Here is a 23,408-nt window from a genome sequence, read left to right as displayed (position 1 = left end):
CATTCCTGGATTTGCAAATACGGGAAGAAGGGGGGGATGCAGGTCCTTGTAGGGCCATGGCCGGGGTGGCCATTGTTATAACTCCACAAAACAAAGAGGGTTGCCAAACAAAGACTTGGGTTTTTTCAATGAAAGCTGGAAAAATAGACTGTAATAATAAATCCCTGATTTTTTAATTTAAAAATATTATCTTCTGTGTGTGTGTGTGTGTGGGGTTATTATTATTATTATTATTATTAGTAGTAGTATTGGTATTATTTTATTAAATGTATCAATCGCCCAATCCCTGCTACTGCACACTGGCCATGGGGACAGAGGCAAGAAACAAGTGGGGAAAACTGCTATGTGGGTGCTCCATTGCCACTGCAAATGCTGCTGCATGACCCTTGTCAGGCCTGACTGGGGTCCAGTTGTGCGCCCAAGAAGCCTTGGTTGGCTCGTTAGCTTTCCTCTACCAGATCATTAATCTCCCATGTCAGGTTCATTGTGAATATAGTACACAAGTAAATACTGTAAGAGCAGGGCTATTTTTGGGCAGGAACACACAGGAACGGAGTTCCGGCTGGCTCCCGAGTTGGCCACACCCAGCAGGAACTCATTAGCATAATAGGCCACACCCAACAGCAGGAACTCATTCGGATTGGCTACATTAGGGGTGTGTGGCCTAACATGCAAAGGAGTTCCTGCTACAAAAAAAAGGCCCTGGATTTTGACAACAAACAAGGTAAACAGCATAAGAAGCAAAAGGTGGGTGTGTCTGGATGACCACACTTCTGCAAACATGGGGCGTGTGGCCTAATATGCTAATGAGCTGTGCTCTCATGGGTGTGTCCTAATAAGCAAATGAATTTCTGCTGTTGGGTGTGGCCTATTATGCTAATGAGTTCCTGCTGGGCTTTTTCTACAAAAAGAATCTTTGCCTTCATCACGACCTTAATGAAAACGTACTTGTCTTTGGCACAGCCTAATTGAAAGAATATGATACCGCTAACCATTAATTCTATATAGATGGTTTTAAAATAAGGAGAGCAATTATGTGAGATCATTAAATGTCTCTTACGCTAAAGGATGCAGAGGTCACGAGGCAAGAAACCTTTTTGCCCCCAGAAGACACCCGTAATCATTTCAAGGGCCCCCCCCCACGTTCAGGGGCCACGACACAGCCCATATGGTCCTGCTGGGTTAGGGTCCACATTCCTGGCTCATCGATTCCCTTATAAGCAGCAAGCACTGTGTAGGTTTTGGTCCAGGAGCACCTTCAAGGCCAGCGATGTTTCCCAGGGGGTGGTGGGCTTCTCTGTGTCTAGCCCTAACCCTCACACCCTGGAGAATTCTGTCAGCCTTTCAAGGCGCTGCTGGACTTGCATTCTGGTCTGCTCCTGCAGACTAAGGGGGCCACCCGCCTGGAACGATCACCATTTGTGCCGGGGCCTGAATGCATTTTATACCGATTGATAGGATTTAGCCTGTTTCCAGTCTGTCAGAAGCCCTGTCACTCTGCGCATCCTTTTGCTCTTTGTCCCTCTCGAAGCCTGTTCTCTTGTGGGGGCGACGTCTGTAAGCAACTTGTCCACATTCTTGAGCTGCAACAACGGCCGTTCATCCAGACAATCACGCTCCTTGTTCCTCCAAGCTGCAGTGCACTGTTTCACCCAGTGGCCAACCTGGTCTCCTGGAGGACCAGCGAAGAGAGCACAGAGGCCAAAGCCTTCCCTTTCTCCTAGTGCTGGCATTCAGACGTTTATTGTGGAAGTTCCCCTTTTCTCATTTCGGCTAGTGCCAAATGATAGGCCTCTCCGAGTCCTCCATGGATTTGTCTACTTTCCTTTGAATGCAACCATTTCATAGCCTCTCACTCATAAAAAAGCTGGGTGCCCCTGGATGGTAGCACCAGCCCTGCATCTAGCATCTGTAGCACAAGGCCGATGACACCAAGAGTTCACAATGTCTCCTAAAGCAGGGGTCCTCAGTGTGGTGCCCTTGGGGGCTGTCACACCGAAGAAGAAGAAGAAGAAGAAGAAGAAGAAGAAGAAGAAGAAGAAGAAGAAGAAGAAGAAGAAGAGGAGGAGGAGGAGGAGGAGGTGAGAGAGCTCTGACAGAAACGGCTCTTTTTCAAGAACAGTTCATTATCAGAACTACGGCTTGCCCCAGGTCATCCAGCCAGGTGCCAGTGGAGGAGGAGTGGGGAATCAAACCCGGCTCTCCCAGATTAGAGTCCGCGCACTTAATCATGACACCAAACTGGCTCTTTCCTGGCGCCCGCCAAGTGTCTTTAGAAAGTGGGTGGGGCCAGGTGAAGATTTCTCCCAGCAAGGTTTCTAATTGGCTGCTGGGAATTTGATTGGCTCCATCTCCTGTGGCAGACAGTTCTTTTATTAGGACCAGCCACAGGTCACATAAAAGTGTGCACACTTCTGCGTTCTCCAGAACTCTTCTTCAGGCTGGAGGTCACAAAGAGCAGGGAAGAGAATGGCGGAAGCTCTAGGGAGGGGTCCCCGAACTCTTTTGAGCCTGAGGGCTCCTTGGGAATTCTGGGGCAGCCACAGGACGACTGCCACAGCAGCCCCCAAATGGTTGCTGCTGCAGCTGACTCAGAGCCACACAGTTCAGGACCCTCGTCCTGCGGTGGCAGCGGCTGCCAGAGCCGTGTCGGGTCGGCTACATACCTTCTTGCACTCATCCACTCATCCGTTGTCCAATTTAATACATGCCACCATGTGCCAGCAGTACCCTTCTGCCAGATAAATGCAGACAGCATTACATCTGGGCCACAAAAATATCAAGCACAAATACTGGATGGGGGATACATTCCTGGAGAGGAGGAGTGTATGCAAAAGAGATCTTGGAGTAGGAGTGGACTGTAGACTGAATATGAGCGGCCAGTGTGATGCGGTGGCAAAAAAGGCAAATTTGGTCTTGGGTTGTATTAAAAGGGCCATGGCATTGAAATGGCAGGAGGTCCTAGCCCCACTGTAGACTGCCTTGGTCAGGCCACGCCTGGAGTCCTCCTGTGTGCAGTTCTGGAGGCCTCACTTCAGAAAGGGTGTGGGCACAATCGAGAGGGTGCAGAAGAGAGCGACAAGGACGATCGGGGGTCTGGAGACTGAGCCCTGCGAGGAAAGGCCGAGGGACTACTTGGGAATGTTTAGTCTGGAGAAGAGGAGACTGAGGGGGGGACAGGAGGGCGCTCTTTAAATATTCGAAGGGCCGTCATTTGGAGGAGGGCAGGGAGCCACTCCCATTGGCGGCAGAGGAGAGGACCCGAAGCAAGGGCTTTAAGTTACATGCAGAAAGATATCGGCTGGATATTAGGAAGAACTTTTTCATGGTCACAGAGTGGTTCAGAGGTGGAATCAGTTGCCGAGGGAGGTGGTGAGCTCCCCTTCACTGACAGCTTTCAAGAAGAGGCTGGACGAATATTTGTCAGAGATGCTCTAGGCTGGTCCTGCACTGGGCGCAGAGGGTTGGACTAGAGGGTCTGTGTGGCCCCTTCCCACTCTACGATTCTATGATTCTATCTACATCAGACAATTGTATTGGTCCCAGTGTGAGAATCAATGAACACAAATCTGCCACAAGACATGCAGGAATTGTGGTGAACATTTTAAACTTTCTGGGCATACCTGTGGTGAAAGAGCCTTGCTGACCCACACGTGCAATTCTGTGCAGCCCTCTGAAGCATTTAGGCACCAGCAGCTGCCCAAAAGTCTCTGCCTGGCTACACGAATGTTCTCCTGATTTGCCGGAAGGTTTTTCCCTTGGTCCTTTAGTATTGCTGCCACCAACTGGCCCTTTGAGGAATTGCCTGCCAGTCCTTCAAGATGATTACATTTTGCATTGTACCTTCAAATTACTTTTGCAAAGCCAAGCTGCACAGGAGTGAACCCAGTGTTCCTTCTAAGCTGAGCTAGTGTGAGCTAGCTCACAGATTTTTGTCTGAGCTCAGGAAGGATGGTTCCAGAGCAGGATAATTTATTCAGGAGCCAAATCCCTCACTCACAACTTTAGTGCCAGTAGCTCACAAAGTAGAATTTTTGCTCACAAGACTCCACAGCTTAGGGGGGGCATTGAAATGGCATAAGTTCACCCAGAATGTGGGTGAACTCATGCCACTTCTGGGTTTCTCTCGCACAGGTTGGCTTTGCAGATGTAATTTAAAGGGAAAGTTCACTTTAAATTACTTTAGCAAAGCCAAGCCGCAAACAAGTTAACTCGGAAGCAGCACGAGTTCACCCACCCCCTTCTCCATTATACCCTATGGGGACGGTCCCCATACAGTATAATGCAGCCGAATAAATTTGGCAATCCCAGTTCTTTCCTGAATCCCAATATCATACTTATATTGGGATTCAGGAATATCAGGAAATGCCAATATTTTCCAGGTTCTATTTACCCCAACCCCCAAAATACCATTTTTTTGGTACACCCCAGCACACAACTATATTTCTCCGTATCACCAGTGCCAACATGCACCATGATCACTGACTCCTCAGCATGATCTATCAACCTGTGTCGGCAGTGTGTGACGTCTGCAACCTTCGCAGCCAGGCTGACAAGTCACCGTGCAGTCAAAGTGCCTGTCACAGATCCCGCTCTCCATATTCCTAAAAATCATATCACCCTCTACAAAATGGTCACTCCCCCTCCCCCCCAGCCCCAGAGTGCTATCCTTGGCAGGGGTCATTTCCCGCAGGAGCGCAGAGGAGCGGAGCTCCGACAGTAAAGGGCCCAGGGGGCGGGCACATGCAACAAGCCCCACCCCCTGCTCCCAGCAGCCCTCAGGCAGAGCAAGAAGCAGCCGGGTAAGGTGCAGAGCTCCCCCCAGCCCCCCGGTTCAAAACAGTCCAGTGGCACCTTTAAGACGACTTTAAGAAAAAAAGAAGTTTTATTCAGGTAGAAGCTCTCCCTCCTCCGCGAGGACAGATCTGCACGTCCCCCCCCCCCCCCATAGCTAGCAATCTAAAACAGTCCAGTGGAGCCTGGTGGGTGCTGCCTTCTGACACACTTCCGGTGATGTCAGGAGGTGTGGCATATGCAAATAAGTTATGCTAATGAGCTCCTGCACGTCTTTTTCTATGAAATGACCCCTGATTCTTGGAACAAGTTTATATTGGTCTGTCATCCAACGAAGGGGTCCCACTTAAGGGATTGTATCAGCCTGACAACAGCTGTCAGCACAGGAAGAAGAAGAAGAAGAAGAAGAAGAAGAAGAAGAAGAAGAAGAGTTCATTTTATCCCCTGCCCTTTCCTACGTGAAGGAGTCTCAGAACGGCTCACAATCTCCTTCCCCTTCCCCTCCCCACAACAGACACCCTGTGAGGTGGGTGGGGCTGAGAGAGCTCTCTTGAGAACTGCCCTTGAGAGAACAGTTCTGAGAGAACTTGTGACTGACCCAAGTTTGGTGTAGTGGTTAAGGGCATGGACTCTAGTCTGGGAGAACCAGGTTTGATTCCCCACTCCTCCGCTTGCAACTGCTGGATGACCTTGAGCAAGCCGTGGTTCCGTCAGAGCAGTTTCTGTCGGAGCTCTCTCAACTCCACCTACCTCCCAGGGTGTCTGCTGTGGGGAGGGGAAGGAAAAGGAGATTGTAAGCCGCTCTGAGACTCCTTCGGGTAGTGAAGGACGGAGTAGAAATCCAATCTCCTCCTCCTCCTCCTGTTCTCCTTCGTGTGGAGAAGGAGTGGGGAATCAAACCCAGTTCTCTGGCTCTCACTGGATGCAAGCCCCAGGGGACCTGTGGCCTTGCTTCCGGAGCCAGACCTTTAGTGAGCTCTACCTGGTTCACGGCTGATGAAGGGGCAGGACTGTCCCAGCTGGTCCCTGAAGGGCGCGTCCACCAACCCCCGTCTCCCACTCAGCTCCTCCAGGTCGACCACCTTTGCCTCAAGCGAAGGAACCTGCTCCCCGGGAGCCAAGTGCTCCTGCAGCAAGCACACGCATTTCTGTCTGGCGGGGCAGATAATCATCCACGTGGCAAAATCCCTGCGGAACACTGGATAGCTCTCCCTCCCCCCCCCCCCCCCCCCCCCCCCATATCCTGGCTCTCTGTCTTCATAACCGGCTTGGTTATTTAAAGATGTTTCAGGGTTGAAATGGGTTGTTTACCTGAATTTATGTGGATTTCTATAACAGGAAGGATACTGTGGTATACCACCCTTGCTGATGTGAAGCTTTTCTGTCATTCTTCAGGAAACTCAAGACTAGAGTGGTTCTCTCTGGCTCCCCATCGGCCTCCGCTGCTGAACTCCCAGACTCAACTCCCCTGTTCAAAGCCCAGCTTGCAAACACTGGATGCGAGGCCCAGGGGACCCAAGAGTGCATCGCTTACCCAGTCAGACCTTTCATGGGCACTCCCGTTCAGGACTGATGATGAAGGACCCCACAGCCGGGTGGAGCGGGGACTGAGACAAAGGCACCTCTTCTTTCCCACCCAGCCAGGTGCTGGTCACGTAGCCCGGATCACTGTTCCCTCTAAGCGGAGTTAGTGTGAGCTAGCTCACAGTTCTTTTAGCCTCCGGCTCACACATTTTTTGTCTTAGCTCAGGAAGGATGGCTCCAGAAGAGCAAACTAATTTATGCCACAGCCAAATCGCTCGCTCACAACTTTAATGCTAGGAGCTCACAAAGTAGGATTTTTGCCCACAAGACTCCGCAACTTAGAGGGAGCCTTGGCCCCAATTAGTCTTATTTTCCCCAAAGAATCTAGACAGGAGCACAGTTTTATTCCTTGGGGATCTGGGACTACACAACATCAAGAGGAAACAGCAGGCCTTGAAACCACATCTCCTGAGATGGGACAGAGATTCGTTGAAGAATGTGGACCAAGGTGTCTCACTGGCCGTCTTTTGAAGGCCCGCTGCCTCCAATCACTGTATCCAGCACTGAAATAGTGGCTTTGACAAACATCCTACCCCAGTCACAAGCCAGTACCCCAAAGATCCAGACACACACAGGACCTGATATGTGGCCAGCCCCAAGTAGCCCCAAGAGCACCCCACAGGCTGAGGCAGAGGGGAACGGGGAGGCGGATAGGAGGCATACAGAGCTGCTGTGGCTAATTGGCAGGCCAATACCATTCCTGACTTCCAGGTACGAAGCAAGTCAGTCTCCCCACCGGTGGATCATCCAGTCTCAGTGAGAAGCCCCCCCCCAGGCTAAGAGCCCCGGGGGGGGGGAGCCCGTCAGGTGCATGCCCAGGGCTCATGCCTCTAGCAAGGACTTCTTCTTAAAAGCAGGAAAGTGCCCACGAGCAGACACAGACATGCTTGAGTTCCAGCACCTCTCGTTTTAAGTATGGAATTGTTTGCCTTGGGTGTGCAGAGAACTTTGTGTGGCAGCTCCAAGGGCCACTTCACAATACAGGTGTTAGTTGTGCGCTCAGGGCAATGGGGGGAGGGACAGATTTCCAGAGGACACTGAGGGCAAGGCTCACGTGATGGCGGGCCAGTCTGCCCGAGGCCTGTGTGTCCTATGGAGACGCCACAGCAGCCAGTCAGAAGAGAGCTGGGGTGGGATAACATAAGAACAGGGGGCACCAGGAGGTCCAGCAGTGGGGCCAGGAGGACACCAGAAGCCCTCCCACTGTTCCCCCTCCCCCCAAGCACCAAGAATACAGAGCATCCCTTGCCGCAGACTGAGAGTTCCTATAAGAACATAAGAGAAGCCAATGCTGGATCAGGCCAGTGGCCCATCCAGTCCAACACTCTGGGTCACACAGGGGCCAGAAATACCAAGTGCCCTCAGGAGGTCCAGCAGTGGGGCCAGGACACCAGAAGCCCTCCCACTGTTCCCCCTCCCCCCAAGCACCAAGAATACAGAGCATCCCTTGCCGCAGACTGAGAGTTCCTATAAGAACATAAGAGAAGCCAATGCTGGATCAGGCCAGTGGCCCACAGGGGCCCTCAGGAGGGCCAGCAGGGGGGCCAGGACACTAGGAGCCCTCCCACTGTCCCCCCCCCCTCCCCAAGAATACATAAGAACATAAGAGAATGTAAGAGAAGCCAATGTTGGATCAGGCCAAAGGCCCATCCAGTCCAACACTCTGTGTCACACAGGGGCCAAAAATACCAGGGGCCATCAGGAGGTCCAGCAGGGGGGCCAGGAGGACACTAGGAGCCCTCCCACTGTTGCCCCCCCAAGCACCAAGAATACAGAGCATCCCTTGCCCCAGACTGAGAGTTCCTACCTATACCTTGTGGCTAAGAGCCCCTGATGGACGTCTGCTCCAGATATTGATCCAATTCCCTCTTATAAGAACATAAGAGAAGCCAATGCTGGATCAGGCCAGTGGCACATCCAGTCCAACACTCTGTGTCACACGGTGGCCAGAAATACCAGGGGCCATCAGGAGGTCCAGCAGGGGGGCCAGGAGGACACTAGGAGCCCTCCCACTGTTGCCCCCCCAAGCACCAAGAATACAGAGCATCCCTTGCCCCAGACCGAGAGTTCCTATCTATACCTTGTGGCTAAGAGCCACTGAGGGACCTCTGCTCCATATGTTCATCCAATTCCCTCTTATAAGAACCTAAGAGAAGCCAGTGTTGGATCAGGCCATGGCCCATCCAGTCCAATACTCTGTGTCACACAGTGGCCAAAAATACCAGGGGCCATCAGGAGGTCCATCAGTGAGGCCAGGATGGAGAGCAATACTTGTAAGCAATGCTCCCTCTAAGCTATGGAGTCTTGTGAGCAAAAATCCTACTTTGTGAGCTAGTGGCATTAAAGCTGTGAGTGAGTGATTTGGCTACTGCATAAATGAGTTTGCTCTGGGGCCCTCCTTCCTGAGCCAAGGCAATAACGTGTCAGCCAGAGGCTAAAAAACTGTGAGCTAGCTCACAGCAACTCAGCCTAGAGGGAAGACTGCTTGTAAAGCATCTGTTTTGGGAGCTGTTCCCAAAGGTCCCGCCTTGATTGTCTGGCATGAGGGTACTGGGAGATGGCACAGGGGGCAAGATCAGCCCCACCCTCCTCTAGGTCTGTGGCCTGATGCGAAGGATGCAATCTGGGCGCCTCCCTCCAGATCCAGCGGCTGCTGCCTGGCTTTGCCACCCACTCTGCAAGGAGCAGCCTCAGTGCTGCTGCTCAGGCAGGGCGAGGTGAGAGATTACCATCTTGCTGCAGATCACATGTGAAACTTGCAGAGTGCAGGGCAAGCAGGAAAGGAAACCAGACAGGCAGACAGAGAGGTGGTGAAGACAGGAAGGGCCCTCCGATCAGCACAGCAGGGAGCCAAGCGGATCGGTCCCTGCCCCACAGCGGTGAGCGGCTGGTCTCCTTGGGGCCCTGTGGAAGGGAGATGAAGGTATGCTAAGGAGGTCCAGGGGAAAGCACCCCTGCCCCTCTTTGCTGTTGGAACTCCGGCAGAGCTGAGACAGAGAGGACTGTGAGGAAGGGCAGGGCTGCAAGGGGGTTGTGGGAAGGGGGGGCCCCTCTGATGTGAGCCCCATTCCTGTCCACTCCCACCCTCGTCTCATTGGGAGCTCCGGAAAGAAGCCACCCTTTGCTCCTCGGTCACGGCGTGCTCCGTCCTGGGAGGCCAAGCGCTCCTGATCCCCACTTTGCCCGATGAAGGTCCCTGTGTGACCAGAGGCCAGCCGGGTTCTTGAGCAGACAAAATGGAGGACCTGGGGCCAATGCAGACCGGCCTGGGCTCCTGGGATGATGGGTGGGGTTAAAATGTGCTAAATTAATAAACCACGGACACATCTGGTGAGATATTTTGGGGAGGAGATTTTCTCTGGCAGAAACGGTTGAGACCCAAATGTCGGCTTGTTAAATTATCAGTGGCAGGCTGGCAATACCCCAAGTATTCTGCCAGGAAAGTAATGCCTTTGGAGGACTGTTCCCCCCCCCCAGCCAATTTACTTACAGACGTATTTGCTTCGTGTGCAGAGCCCACCTTTCTCTCTGTCCTCTTGGGAGCAAATTTTCCTCCTGGCTGGGGGCTTGGGTGGGCCGCTGGAGGGGCAGACAGACCTCTTTGTTTTTAAGGGGCGGGGGGGGGGGAATCTATCACAAAGCTGTAAGATTGTCAGGAAACTCTGCTGTTAAACTCAGATGCTTCCTGATGGAGTGAATAGCTGTGTTTTACTAGGAATCTTTGCTGTCAGGTTCAAATGTTGTCGTAGTTGTAACTGGCTTATTGTTTGATAAATAGCTCTGTGGTACTTATAATCCGCCTTGAGTCCCACTGAGAAAGGCGAGATAGAGATGAAAATAAACAAATGTGCTGCTTCGCACTCCTTTCCACCCACTACTTGGTGCTCTCCCATTACTCGCGGGCACTCCATGAAATTGCTGAGCGGTCGGGTTAGAACAAATAAAAAGAAGTCCTCCTTCACCCAAAGAGTGATGAACAGATGGAATCCACTGCCACAGGAGGTGGTGGTGACTACAAGCATGGACGGCTTCAAGAGGGAACATCTGGAGCAGAGGTCCCTCAGGGGCTCTTAGCCACAAGGTATAGATTAGGAACTCTCAGTCTGGGGAGCAAGTGATGCTCTGTAGTCTTGGTGCTTGGGGGGGGCAACAGTGGGAGGGCTTCTAGTGTCCTGGCCCCACTGCTGGGCCTCCTGATGGCACCTGGTGTTTTTGGCTACTGTGTGACACAGAGTGTTGGACTGGATAGGCCATTTGGCCTGATCCAACATTGGCTTCTCTTATGTTCTTATGTTAAGAGCAGGGGTCCATCAGTGGCTCTTAGCCACAAGGTATAGAGAGGAACTCTCGGTCTGGGGCAAGGGATGCTCTGTATTCTTGGTGCTTTGGGGGGGGCAACAGTGGGAGGGCTTCTAGTGTCCTGGCCCCACTGCTGGGCCTCCTGATGGCACCTGGTGTTTTTGGCTACTGTGTGACACAGAGTGTTGGACTGGATAGGCCATTTGGCCTGATCCAACATTGGCTTCTCTTATGTTCTTATGTTAAGAGCAGGGGTCCATCAGTGGCTCTTAGCCACAAGGTATAGAGAGGAACTCTCGGTCTGGGGCAAGGGATGCTCTGTATTCTTGGTGCTTTGGGGGGGGCAACAGTGGGAGGGCTTCTAGTGTCCTGGCCCCACTGCCGGACCTCCTGATGGCACCTGGTATTTTTGGCCGCTGTGTGACAAGAGTGCTGGACTGGATGGGCCATTGGCCTGATCCAACACTGGCTTCTCTTATGTTCTTATGGGGCAAGAGATGCTCTGTGTTCTTGGTGCTTGGGGTGAGAGGCAACAGTGGGAGCCCTTCTGGAGTCCTGGCCCCACTGCTGGACCTCCTGATGGCTTCTGGTATTTTTGGCTGCTGTGTGACACAGAGTGCTGGACTAGATGGGCCATTGGCCTGATCCAACACTGGCTTCTCTCTTGTGTTCTTATGTTCTGACTGGACAGGGCCACCCCAGTGCATCCATCACAAAATCCTGGACAAAGATGTCCTAAAGCATTTTGCTTAGCAGACTGGAGGCAGCAGGTGTTCTGACTTGGCCCCCCCCCCCATTCTGGCCCCAGACAAAGTGCTCTGCATGACTGACCCTCTTGCAAAAGCCTCGAGAGGATGTGGGGGTGGGGGCCACCTGGCAGGAAGCGCTCCCCACAGCAGAGAGGAGGGCAGGAAACGAGATGGTGGCGGCAGAGACCTCCCCTCCGTGGTAGGCGTGGCATGTGCTTCCCTTCTCCTCACGGCCTGGCGAGGGGCCGTGATCACGGCAGGGGGGCAGGACAAGGACTGTGGGTCAGACCAGAGCTGGTGGCTCAGGCAGTAAGCCCCACAGTTACCGGTCCCGCAGAGCCAGTGGCAAGGGCTCGTTCTTCACAGGAAATGCCCGCCAGTCCCTGGCAGCACAAGGTGCCCCTCGGGCTGTGAAGGGATGCTCTGGCAGGGAGGCCGGTGGTGCCCCGGGGGGGAGAGCTCCCAGTTCTGCTTCTGCAGGCACCCCTGTGACTCTCAGGAAACGCAGTAAGAGCCAGAGGCAAGAAGCCAACGGCAGTTCTGGCTTTTCGCGGTGTTCAAGAGAGTCACACTAATATTTGGGAGACCCGGGTGTGGACGCCGTACTCTGCCTTGGGGAACCGATGGGGGGGGGGCGACGCCGACGCCACCTTGGGAAACCACAGGGGGTCGTGAGGGTAGAGCTGAGCGGGGGCCATCGTGTCAGCGGCTCTGGGCCCCCACTGGGGAGGAAGGAAGGCGGGACACGAGGGAAGTGCATCAACGGACACCGGACTCGGGGGCTGTTCCTTGTCTGTCATCTTTCCTGTCTCCTCTTCCCTGGCAGATGGAGGCCTCTGACACATCGAGGCAGGGGACAGACGCGCCGTCCGTGCTGAGCTCCTACAGGTGGCTGAGGGTCCCCCAAGATGGGGAGAAGGAGCCAGAGTTTGCCCCGAGCCCAGCCTCGGGGCACAGAGGCAAGCCGCAGAGGTGGAGGCGGGTGCAAAGCCAGACGGAGAGCGAGCGGGAAAGCCCCCGCGGGGCACCCTCCCCGGACAGCCGAGCTGCCTCCAAGAGGTCTGTCTTCCAGAGGGCTTTCTCTAGCCCCGCCAAGATGCCCAAGGCCCAGGAAGGAGGCGGCAAGCTGAGTCTGCGGAAGTATTTGCGCTCCATGTCCCACTGGAAGAAGCAGGAAGCTGCGCCCCAACCAGACAAGGAAACGAAGGAAGCAAGCACAGGTGAGGCAGTGCTGCCCCCAGGGGGTGGGTCGTGGCATTTCGTTGGGACTGGATAAGAGATGGTCCAGGGCCCAAGTGGACTTCAAAATACTGCCTCTTCCCCGTGGTGAAAGGATGGGTTTTTGACAACGTTATTAAAGCAGAGCTTTGTGTCTTCCATACATCAGCAACCTCACAGATGCAAAAGTCATCAGCTGTGGAATTCAGCATCCGCCGTTCCCCTTTCTCTCATTAAAGTAAGGGACTAACTCTTCTGGTGGAGAGATGTCCAGGGCCGGCTCACCCACTAGGCAAACTAGGCATTTGCCTAGAGTGCGGGCTGGACCTTAGGGCGCCAAACTGGACCCGCCCCCCCCTGCCACCCCCCACCAAAAGCCCTGTATCTCCCTGACCACCGTCGCCGCCTCTTTCTCCCCGAGTCCGGCAAGTGCTGAGCTAGCTTGACTTGGGGAGAAAGAGGCGGCAGTGGTGGCCACCTGATCTGGGAGATGCAGGGCTTTTGGCGGGTGCGGGTGCAGTATGGCGCCCTAGGGTGCCAAACTGCACCCGGCCCCGCCAAATGCCCTGCATCCAATTCTGCTTTTGTTCTGGGAAGGGGGCCTGGATGGGGCGCACGTGCATGGCAGAGCTGAGGGGGGCCTTGGATGGGACACCCAGGAAGGGCCTGCCCACATCAGGGAGAGTTACACGTGGGCAGCCCTCTCCCCCGTGGAAGTGGCCGTGGACTTCCTGGGAGTCCTGCCTGAAATCCCTCGCTAGAAGAGGTTGCTTGTCTGGGCATCAGAGCAGGGTCCGCGGCTGCTCCTTCTGAGCCGGGGAGGGGGCTTCCTGGTTCTCCATCCCAGAAGATTGGGGGTCATGGCTGGCCTGGGGTGGTTACTGCGAGCCTCTCCCTCACCCCTTGGGTTTCTGCTGCAGCAGAGGCAGCCAGGGGAGGTGGGCGCCTGGGCACCCTCTCTGCCTTTCCCAGCCCACCTTGGCTTTACACTGTGTCCAGCCATCGGATGGCACTGAATGAATGTAGTGCTGGGAATTGATGGAGCGCACATGCGCGGCAGAGCTGAGGGGGGCCCTGGATGGGGCGCAGGTGCACCCGGCCCCGGCATGATACCCCAGCAGAAGGCCAACCTGCCAACGGGCCCAAGCGAGGAGGAGGAGGAGTGTGCTGGCGAGCCCCGCCGTGGAGCCAGGCGAGTTCTGCTGCGGAGGGCGAAGGCCGGAGGGGCTGTCCGCCTCTGGGTTGCACCACTGTAAGTCTGCTGCCTGCCTGGCCACCCACCCAGTCTGGCTTGCGGGCCAGGTGGAACTTCCTGAGGCGGTCCGATGGGCGCCGAGCGGACAGAAGTGGGCACTGACCGCAGATGCGCCGGGGACTGCTCGGGCTGGGGCTCTGCTCTCTGGGCTGGGCCAGTGGGAAGCCGACCCGGGCACAGGGGCAAGGCTAGCTTGTGGCGCCCGGCACCTCCCCCTCCCAGGCATGTTTCTGGGAGGTCTTCAGGCCCCACCGGGAGGTTGGCATCGGTTGGGGGGGGCTGGCTGTCACAAGCTGGCTTCGTCTAGGGCACAAAAACGCCTCGGGCCGGCCCTGGCGATGTCGAGATGCTCTTTCCCAGACGGAGAGATGTTCCAGGGGCAGCCCTTCCCTAAGTCCGTTCCTTTTGGAGCAAAGGGAGGCACAGAAGACTTTCCTTCAATTACGTTTTTTATTTATCTTATGTACTGAAGACCTCTTTAACCCACTTGTCTCCTGCGAAGGACCCAAGGCAGTTAACAAAGACCGCTAAAACCAACCCTGATTCACTCTCTGGGTTTTTGGTTTTTGTTTTTTAAAAATCCAGCATAGACGCAACACAGCCAGGCGGCGGCCCCATGAAACAGCTGCGCCCTCTGCAGGGTGGGGTGGGAAATGCCGTCAAGGCACAGCCAATTTATGGCAGCCCTGTTTTGCACCAGAAAAAGTTCTTGGGTTGTCTTAAAGCAGGGGCGTCGAACTCATTTGTTAGGAGGGCCGGATCTGACACAAATGAGACCTTGTTGGGCCCCTGGGCCATGCGTGTCATAAAATGTGACGCCAAGTAGTGGAGATATAAACTTTATAAAGGACCCAAACACAAAGGGTTTTTTTTACTTAAAATAAAAACATGCTTGAAACATTAGTTCTGTAAGCTGCAAAACCTACTTTTGATTTATCGACATTCACCACAGGAATCTCATACTCAGAGTTCTGAGTCTAGGACCCAGGGGAAAACATGCAATGGCTGAGTGATTAAGAGAGTCTGGCAAAGCAAGCTACGATGCAGCAGCAGCAGCAGAACCGGAAGCAGGAGATGGGCCAGTTCCACTGTGAGCCTGATGGAAGCCCTCCAGGGGCCTCATCCAGCCCCCAGGGGCCACGTGTTTGGCACCCCTGTCTTAAAGGGCAGCTCTCCACAGAGCATAGTCAAAGCCTCACAGTTACCGTAGAACACATCAGAACACTTTTAGGTCAGTGAGCCTCACATGGGAGACACCACAGCACCCTCTCCTCTCACTCACTCGGTTTTCCCTCCTTCCCTCCCGGCCTCACAACTCTTCTGTGGCGTTTGGGCCCCAACCCGCCACCTGAGAGCCACTGATGCAAGGCCCTTCCTGGAGGGGATACGACCAGCAGTTCAGAACGAGACCATTCCCATTCTTTCACCACACTCTCTGGCTCTGTCCTGGCCCGCCAATTTAGACCAGCCCCGCAGAGGACAGAACCACTCGCCGTGGCCCAGTCCCGCTGTGCTTGAAACCCGGCAAGCAGCCTGTTGTGGAATGGTGGGAGCCGGCACAGGAGGCCTGGTGGGCTGCGGGCTCCATGCAGAGCACCCACCAAGGCAGCCAGCAGCCTTACGGGGAGGGCACCAAAAGATCCGTGTGGTGAGAGGCCACAAAACTGCAAAGCCCTGGGATGCTTACAGTCACATAGCATTAGTTTGAACAGCATTTGCTTTTAGGTGCCCACCTGTGCCCTACGGCTGACGTAGGCCCTGGACTCCCTCCCCCTCAGTTCTTTAGCCCCACACAGGATGACAGAGCCTCTCCTTCGCTCCGTTAGCCCCAATCGCAGCTGCTGGGGCAGTGGAGAACAAAGGCTCCGATGACTGTTGTGAGAAAGATAGTCTACACGTGGCCAGCAGTGTTCCCTCTAAGCTGAGTTAGTGTGAGCTAGCTCACAGGGTTTTTTAGCCTCCGGCTCACACATCTTTGTCTCAGCTCAGGAAGGGATTTATGCAGTAGCCAAATTGCTTGCTCACCACTTTAATGTCAGTAGCTCACAAAGTAGAATTTTTGCTCACAAGGCTCCACAGCTTAGAGGGAGCCTTGGCGGCCAGAGGTACATGTTCTTTTGCTAAGCATGTTGCAGCAAAGTGACTTGCAAAGAGTAATTTAAAAAAGAAAGCGCTCAGAGACTGAGACTGGGCATTCGTCTCCTTCTCTTGATCTCATGAAGTAACAGACCTTGTGCAGTTCCGCAGGGCCTGTAAGACAGAGCTCTTCCGCCAGGCTTTTGAGTAGGAGCCGCCACTACCACCACCACCACTACTGCATCACCATAACCGCACCATCGTTGCTGCACCACCACCACTAACTGGGTTAGGCAACATCGTGGCATGCGATGGCCCTGTGACAAGTTATTTATAATACCGCGTGGAACCCATACCACTGAACTGAGACTAACCTTCCCAGGAGGCCACAGAATTGAGACTACCGTCCCCAGGATACCATCTTGTGATTGAAGATCTTTTGTAACATCTAGAGCACTTTATGCTGTTGTAAATGTTGGTTTTATCTTGTTTTTACTGTTTTAACTACTGGCATATGTGCCCTATTTGTGAGCCGCCCTGAGCCTGCTCGCGGGGAGGGAGGGCTATACATTTGAATAAATAAATAAATAATAAATAAAGTCACCATGAATAGGAGATGCAGCCCACCCCCAAGTAGTATGAAACTACCTCACATTTCCCGCCTCTACTTTATTCCTTGCAAGAGAGAAATGTCCACATTCTGGTAAAATTCAAACTCTGTGATGCAGGGGAAAGCATGCCAACAAAACATAGCAGTTGAGTAAACGAATCTGCAAATGCTTTATATTCCTAATTTATTTTTGGATTGGAGAAGAAGGTTCCAGTGTGTAAGGCCTCAGTTTCCATTCCACGGCCCTACCTAAACGTTCACAGTCTCTCTGTGCAAATATATATAATGCAAGTTTTGTTTAGGGCTCTTAAATTGGCAACAGTTGTCAAGCGACACTCCAGGGATGGGAATGGAGAGACGCGGGCCACACCGAAAGAGGGGAGGACTGTCTTTCCGAGCTTCTTCCGGGGTGATTTGTATGTCAGAATGCCGGTAGAGGCGTCAGTCAGAGAGACAAGTTCTGCTGTGACGTTGGCACTGATTGCCCGGCACCAGGAGTACCCGGTTGTTGCATCCATGGGTGTCAACAGCTACCGCTGGCTCTGCCAGCCCCTCCCTTCTTCTATCCACACCTAGAGAGCCCCACAAGTGCGGGCACGATCCACCCCAGGGGCAGGAGGGGAACGGCAGCCACCCCCTCCTTTCCCTCAGTCTCTCCCTCTGCATACTTGACTAGCAGCTACTGTGAGCCTCCGGGTTCTCCAGCCCCCTCCGCCTTCCCCCCCCCAGCTGAACCTGTTAACTCTGCACTGCTCTCACCGCTCTCTGCATGGTTCACGGCAGATCTAACGAAGGCTCTGAGACAAACTCATGAGTAAAACTGAGTCCAGTCCACTCTCACCAGTCTGGCACAGCCCCCAGGCCACAGGACGCAACAAAGAGGGGCTGCCCATGTACTGACTTCGCTCAGAGGAGGCACCGATAGATCTAACTCCATCACGATGCACAGGAACCGGTCTCCGTGGCCTCGGTCTCTGTTGCAAGGATCTTGTCCATTCTGACTGAACGGGCAAGTTGCCAGTGAAACGTAGCGCACCTCGCTCCCGCAGCCGCTGGCTTCACAGCGGTCCCTGATTCAGTCCCCGTCGCTGTTTCCTGTTTCCTGGGCACCTGTCATGTCTGAACACTGATCACAGGAACAAGAAGTGTGCGCACACACGAATTAAACTCGGTTGGTCTTCAAGGTGCCCAGCTGGACTCGGACTTTGTTCAGCTGCTTCAGACTGACACGGGGCGACCCCACCTGAACAGAAACAAGAGCAGGAGCAGGGACCGGGGTGTGGGGGCTGTTTGGGCCAGCGCACCGGCACGTGGAGGCGGAAGGCACATGGATAGGTGAGGGTTATTGAGGGAGGGGAGGAAGGTGTTCCCCACATTCTTTTGTATCGTGTCCCCATGAACCAGATAGGTTTCGATTGTTTTGTCAGCTGTCCACCATAATGCTGTATTTCTCTCCGTCTTTCTTCCATTAGGGGGGGATTCTGCTGCCCAGCTGACACCATCAGCTCTGGTCACCGCTCCTGATGCTCCTCTCTGGGATGTGGCCAATGTGTCCCTGCTGGACCGACAGTTAGTGCTCATGGGCAGAGATGAGGAGGTGGGTCCACTTCCGTGGTGGAAGCATTCCCTGCTTGTGGCGTGGCTTGCATATTTATAGGGAAATATCAGTTCTTATCTCTCAATCTTGTCCATCATAATGCACACGGAAGCGCATACCCAGAATTAAGTTGGTCTCAAAGGTGCCCAGACTGGACTCAAACTTTGTTCTGTTGCTTCAGACCAACACGGCCGACCCCACCTGAGTCTATAATTATGTCATGTAATCTAAACTAATTGGTACATAACTAAATAAGAGATAAGCAACGTAAGTGCTGAATAAACTAATTTACATGTGCATATGAGATACATTTGGTCAAGCAAGATAGCCTCTATTAAAAAGCAATTAATCTAACCTTTTCTGTAACTGGTTCAACTAACTGTGCAAGATGAAAGTAACCTAAAACAGAGTTTGTGGACAGTTGGGAAAAGTGCCTGGATTTTCAGCAAGAAAATATCAAGATGGGTAAAGCCATGTTGCTCTGTCTGTGCCAGTAGAAAAGAGTCCAGTAGCCCCTTAGACACCAGCAACATTTGTGGCAGGGGATGAGCTTTCGTTAGTCACGGCTTACAAGTGGCCGGTGACTCAATGAAGCTCCTACCCTGTCAAAAATATTGTTAAGTCTTTAAGGTGCTCCTGGAATCTTGCTCTTTTCAGCAAGAAAAGGTTATTGATATCAGAGCTACGGCTACGGCAGTCTGCAGAGTAGTAGAGGGCAGGTTTACTCCCTTATTGACCTGCCTCGTTGATAGCCTCCCTTTCTCCTCCAAGGGGACCCACCACCCTGCCCTTGATGTTCTGTTTGGTGTTTCAGAGTCTGCTCCAGAGCCGGAAAAGAACCAGCAGTTCTCTTTCAGAGACGAGTACTGTGTACCCAGTTCTGTATGGCCAGGTGAACTACGGTGAGTATTGAGAGCCTGCTGCACGCACACACAACTCACACGACACCAGAATGGTTCCACCAGTGTGGCTCCAGCATCTGGAATGCGTGCCCACTGGTGCACACCTGCAGGGCTCTTGTTGTAGCAGGAACCCCTTTGCATATTAGGCAACACCCCCCCCCCACAATGTAACCAATCCTCCAAGAGTTGACAGAGCTCTTCTTACAGGGGCTACTTGGAGGACTGGCTACATTGGGGGGGGGGGGGTCGCCTAATATGCAAAGGAGTCCCCTGCTACAGAAAGAGCCCTGCATAACTGCATGTAGATCGACATTCAAGACCAGCAGCGCCTTAAAGATCAACAAACTTTTCCAGGGCGCAGTATCTGGTGAAGTGAGCTCCGATTCACAAAGGCTTCCAACCTGGGAAATGTCTTTTAGGTGCTGCTGGAGTGATGTCATGGGGCGGGGTCTAGTGATGTCACAAGGTAGGGCCTGGGGAGTGTGACTCTGGGCTCCCATCCAGCCGCTTTCTGACGTGCCCCCTGCTTAGACGGACAAGAGCTGTGGCTGGAGCCACTCCTACAGTTGTCGTGGGAACCTTTCCACTGAAGCTTCTGCTGCTGCTGCAGAGCCAGACTCCAGTTGTGCCGCTCCTGCTGCCCCTTTGAAGGTTGCAGATCTTGCCTTGACACACTTCAGGCACTCCAGTGAGAAAGTTGTCGTCTTCAGGTGGGAGGAACACGGACAGCAGAAGGGGACACCCTTCTCCCTCCCTCCCTCCCTCCCTCGCCGTTCCTTGGGGACCCCAGGAGGGATGAGGAGCAGTAGGCAGGGGAGAAAGTACGGGGAACAAGCAGGAGGAACTGGAAGTCGTACACACAGGAAGGGGACGATGACCTAGTAGGCATGACGGAAACTTGGTGGGGTGACACTCACAACTGGAGTATTAGGATTGAGGGGCACAACTTGTTTAAAAGGGACAGTCAAATAAGGAAGGGCGGAGGACTTGCATGATACATAAAGGAGGTATCTACTCGTGAGGAAATACGTGAACCTGAGCATGGAAGTCCAGCTGAGAGTCTCTGGGTGGCAATAAGAGGAGTAGGAAATAATAGTGATATCGTAGGGTGGCAGCCTCTGCTATAGACCACCGAGCCAGGTCCCAGCCTTTAGAGAAGACTGGTGTTTTGAAGTCTGAATAATTAATGACTAAAGAATTGTCTTGACAGTATTTATGAAAAGCTTGTAAGTATTGTAAAAGACCAGCCCTAGAACAAGAGAGAATTGTGGTGTCGTCAGCATAAAGCAAGAGAGGAACCGCATAAGACTCTAATTTAGGGCGGTGGCCATCGATGGACCCTAATGATAATGCTAAGTTGTTTAGAAATAAATTTAAAAGGTGAGAAGCTAAAACGCACCCTTGTTTCACACCTTTAGAAGTTGGTATTTGGAGTTTAGGTTCCCGAGTTCTGAATATTTGACTTGGCAAGAGGTAGAAGAACGAAGTTTTTAAAATCAGAAATAGCAGTCTTGGGTCGATGTCCATAAATTCAAGTTTCCTCCATAGTAATCGTCTGGGTATCAAGTCGAATGCACCTTTCAGATCAATGAAGGCCGCATACAGCTTTTTGGTGCTAGAATTCATATATTTATAGGCCAAAAAGGATAAAAGAAAACAATAGTTTACAGTAGAATCACCTTTAGAAAACCCAATTTGTTCAGGCTGGATAATCTGATGGGAGTGCTGGGAAATAGATTGTCACTTTGGGTTCAGGAAACGATTTTTCTCCAGGCCAGTTTGGCCCCAGGGGATCCTGGAGAGTTTTTGTCATCTTCTGGGCATGGAACAAGGGTCACTGGGTGTGTGTGGAGGGGGGAGGTATTTGTGATTTTCCTGCATTGTGCAGGGGGTTGGATTAGATGAACCTGGAGGTCCCTTCCCACTCTATGATTCTATGATTGCAATCATTTGGGAGGGATTGGTGGCTCTGAGCAAAAGGAAAGGCCAGAAAACCTGTGACTTCTGAAAAGTGTATGTGTGCGTGCACATGCGTGCATGCATGCACATGAGCTCTGTTGATTTCTAAAAGAACACGCCATCATCAGCTCTCTGGTTTCTGTAGTTTGCTTCATCTTTGCAAACCAGGATTTTAAAACATGCTGGCTTAACACATTGTGGTTTATGGACGACTTCCTAGTTCGCAGTGCTGGTGGCTATGGGGGGGGGGGGGGAGGCATACGTCTGAACACTGATTCATTCTGGTCACAGACAAGCCTCCGAGTCCACCTTGGTTGCAGCCGCAGCCGCAGCAGCAGCCGCCGCCTCTCAAACAGTAGCTGGAAGAGCAGAGCTGTGAGCCAGCCATGAGGAGAGGGGGCTTCTCTGCTGGAAGGAAGCCACATTGCTGAAAATATGAAAGCGACGCTGGGCTGTGCAGCTCCGCGGTATCCTCACTCCACTTTGGCTGGTCTTTCCCCTTTCCACCGCGCGCGAGAGCGAGGGCATTTTGTGCGCCTCCCACTTAGTTCGCTTTTCTTCCGACAGAAGTGCCCCCTGATGGAGCTGGTGGGAGGAGGGGCTTCCTGGACTCGCAGGTGCCCGAAAGAAGGGCCCCGCAAGAGGCTTCCTCTGGGCTGCAGCTCAGCAGTGTGAAGGTAGGCCCGCCCACCCCACCCCCTCGGGGACGGGGGCCCAGGCTTCTGCTTAAGGAGGGGGGTGGTGGTGGAGAGGGGGGCATCGTTAAGGGGGGAGGGGGGAGGGGGGAGGGGAGACCCCGTGTCTCTGTGATACCCCAAGTTCCCAGCGAGGCCCAGGATTTGGACTGGGTAGCCCAGCCCCCCAGCCCAGCCGTTTCCCACGAGGGACAAGACGTTGAGGAGAGGGCCAAGGGGACGCTGAGGAAGAGATCTGATCCCTTTGAGGGACTGGATCTGCCACTGTGAGAGCGGGTTCATCTGGCGTTGTTGGGCCGCAGTTAAAGGTCTGGGCGTGCCCCGAGATCCGCCCTCGCTTGTAGAAGAGCTGGCAAGTGCTGTCGCTTGGCAAGCGGGCAGGCCGGCAGCGAGGCCGTTGTCTGTGCTGGGTCTGCGGGTTCCTCCCTCCTCCCTCCCCCCCCCCCCCCTCCCCCCCCCCCCACACCACCTCCTCCTTGGTCTTTCTGGCTAAAAGAGGTATGGACCTACCTTTCTCTGGGCACGGCAGGGACCAACACAAGCAACAGCCCATGATGAAGGACAACCAATATCAATGGATATTTTAAAAAATCACTTTAAAGTATCCCGTGTAAGACCACATTCCCCTCCCCTCCCCCAGACTCCAACGGCACCCAAAACTCTGCGGAGTAGCTCCGTTCTTTCACTGGCCAGGTGCTTCTGTGGCCTTGGGGTTGGGTTATTGTAACACCCCCTCAAGACAGATTCAGGCGGGGGCCACTCACGGTGTGAAGCAGCAGAACGAAGTCTGAGGCCAGAGTGGGGCACCCTAAGAGCAACAGAGTTTCATTCGGGGTATAAGACCGCAAGACCACAAGGAAGGAGCCAGTGTTGGGCCAGGCCGGAGGCCCCTCCAGCCCAGCCCAGCCCCCCAAAAGTGTCACACGCAGTGGCCGGAAACAGCCGGGGGGGGGGGGCTGCCTCAAGGCGGTGGGCTCGAGACCCTCATGGCCCTCCCTCCCCTCCTCACCCACCCCGCGGGTTCCAGGGCCTGCTGCGGAGGCGCCTCAGGGACCGGAAAGAGCGGCTGCCGGCCAAGACGGACTCCTCCGCCGCTGGACTTGCTGCCAATGGTCACAGGTAGGCAGGGGCCCCCCACCCCACCCCCCGGGGACTGAGGCTCCGATGGGCAGGACGGCGTGGGTTGAGGCCATGGAGGTCGGCCACAAGGCGAGTGGGGGGCAGGCTTCCTCGTGGGGATGAGAGCCCACCTCAGCACCGTTCACACTGACAGGTCATGGGGTGGCCCGTGAAGGACGCCACCCGCCAGCCACACGTAGAAGCAGCCAAGCCGGACACACCAGATCGGGGTATCCCTTCCTGACCTCGTCCGGGCCTCCTCGTGCGCAAGAGGCAGCAAAAGGGGAGGGAGGCCATAGGAAGGGCTCTCTGCTGTGTGAGTGGGGGGGGGCTGTGGGGCGCTCTCAGCAGGAGCTCTGGGGTGTCCCGGCCCCAGGAGCTCCGCGGGTGGGAGTCGGAATCCCCTTCTGCACCTCAATGTTTGGGGTTTTTTGCCCGGCAGGCAGACACTCGGTCTCTGCCTTGGCTACTCAGACCCAACTGCCTAGATGCCTCCCCCACTCCCTGGACAGAGATGGCCCCAGCAGAAAGCCCCGGACCCCCACTCCCCC

The 23,408-nt window shown here is 54.0% G+C and overlaps 1 protein-coding gene across 1 annotated transcript in view; it reads left to right on the top strand.

Annotated features, from left to right (window-relative positions):
* The first annotated feature begins 9,193 nt into the window (after nucleotides 1-9,193).
* The window catches only part of RASAL3 (RAS protein activator like 3), a 41,342-nt gene continuing 27,127 nt past the window's right edge, over nucleotides 9,194-23,408 (top strand). Inside the window, exons 1-6 of the mRNA XM_015405381.1 lie at nucleotides 9,194-9,301; nucleotides 12,253-12,646; nucleotides 18,058-18,182; nucleotides 18,997-19,084; nucleotides 21,611-21,720; nucleotides 22,766-22,857. Coding sequence (XP_015260867.1) covers nucleotides 9,296-9,301; nucleotides 12,253-12,646; nucleotides 18,058-18,182; nucleotides 18,997-19,084; nucleotides 21,611-21,720; nucleotides 22,766-22,857 — 815 coding nt within the window. The 5' untranslated portion in view covers nucleotides 9,194-9,295. The remainder of the gene's footprint in view (nucleotides 9,302-12,252; nucleotides 12,647-18,057; nucleotides 18,183-18,996; nucleotides 19,085-21,610; nucleotides 21,721-22,765; nucleotides 22,858-23,408) is intronic.

The sequence above is a fragment of the Gekko japonicus genome, unplaced genomic scaffold, assembly GCF_001447785.1.
Source record: "Gekko japonicus isolate JY-2015 unplaced genomic scaffold, Gekko_japonicus_V1.1 scaffold1211, whole genome shotgun sequence".
Classification (NCBI taxonomy): Eukaryota; Metazoa; Chordata; class Lepidosauria; order Squamata; family Gekkonidae; genus Gekko; species Gekko japonicus.
This window is presented reverse-complemented; position numbering and strand designations above follow the sequence as displayed.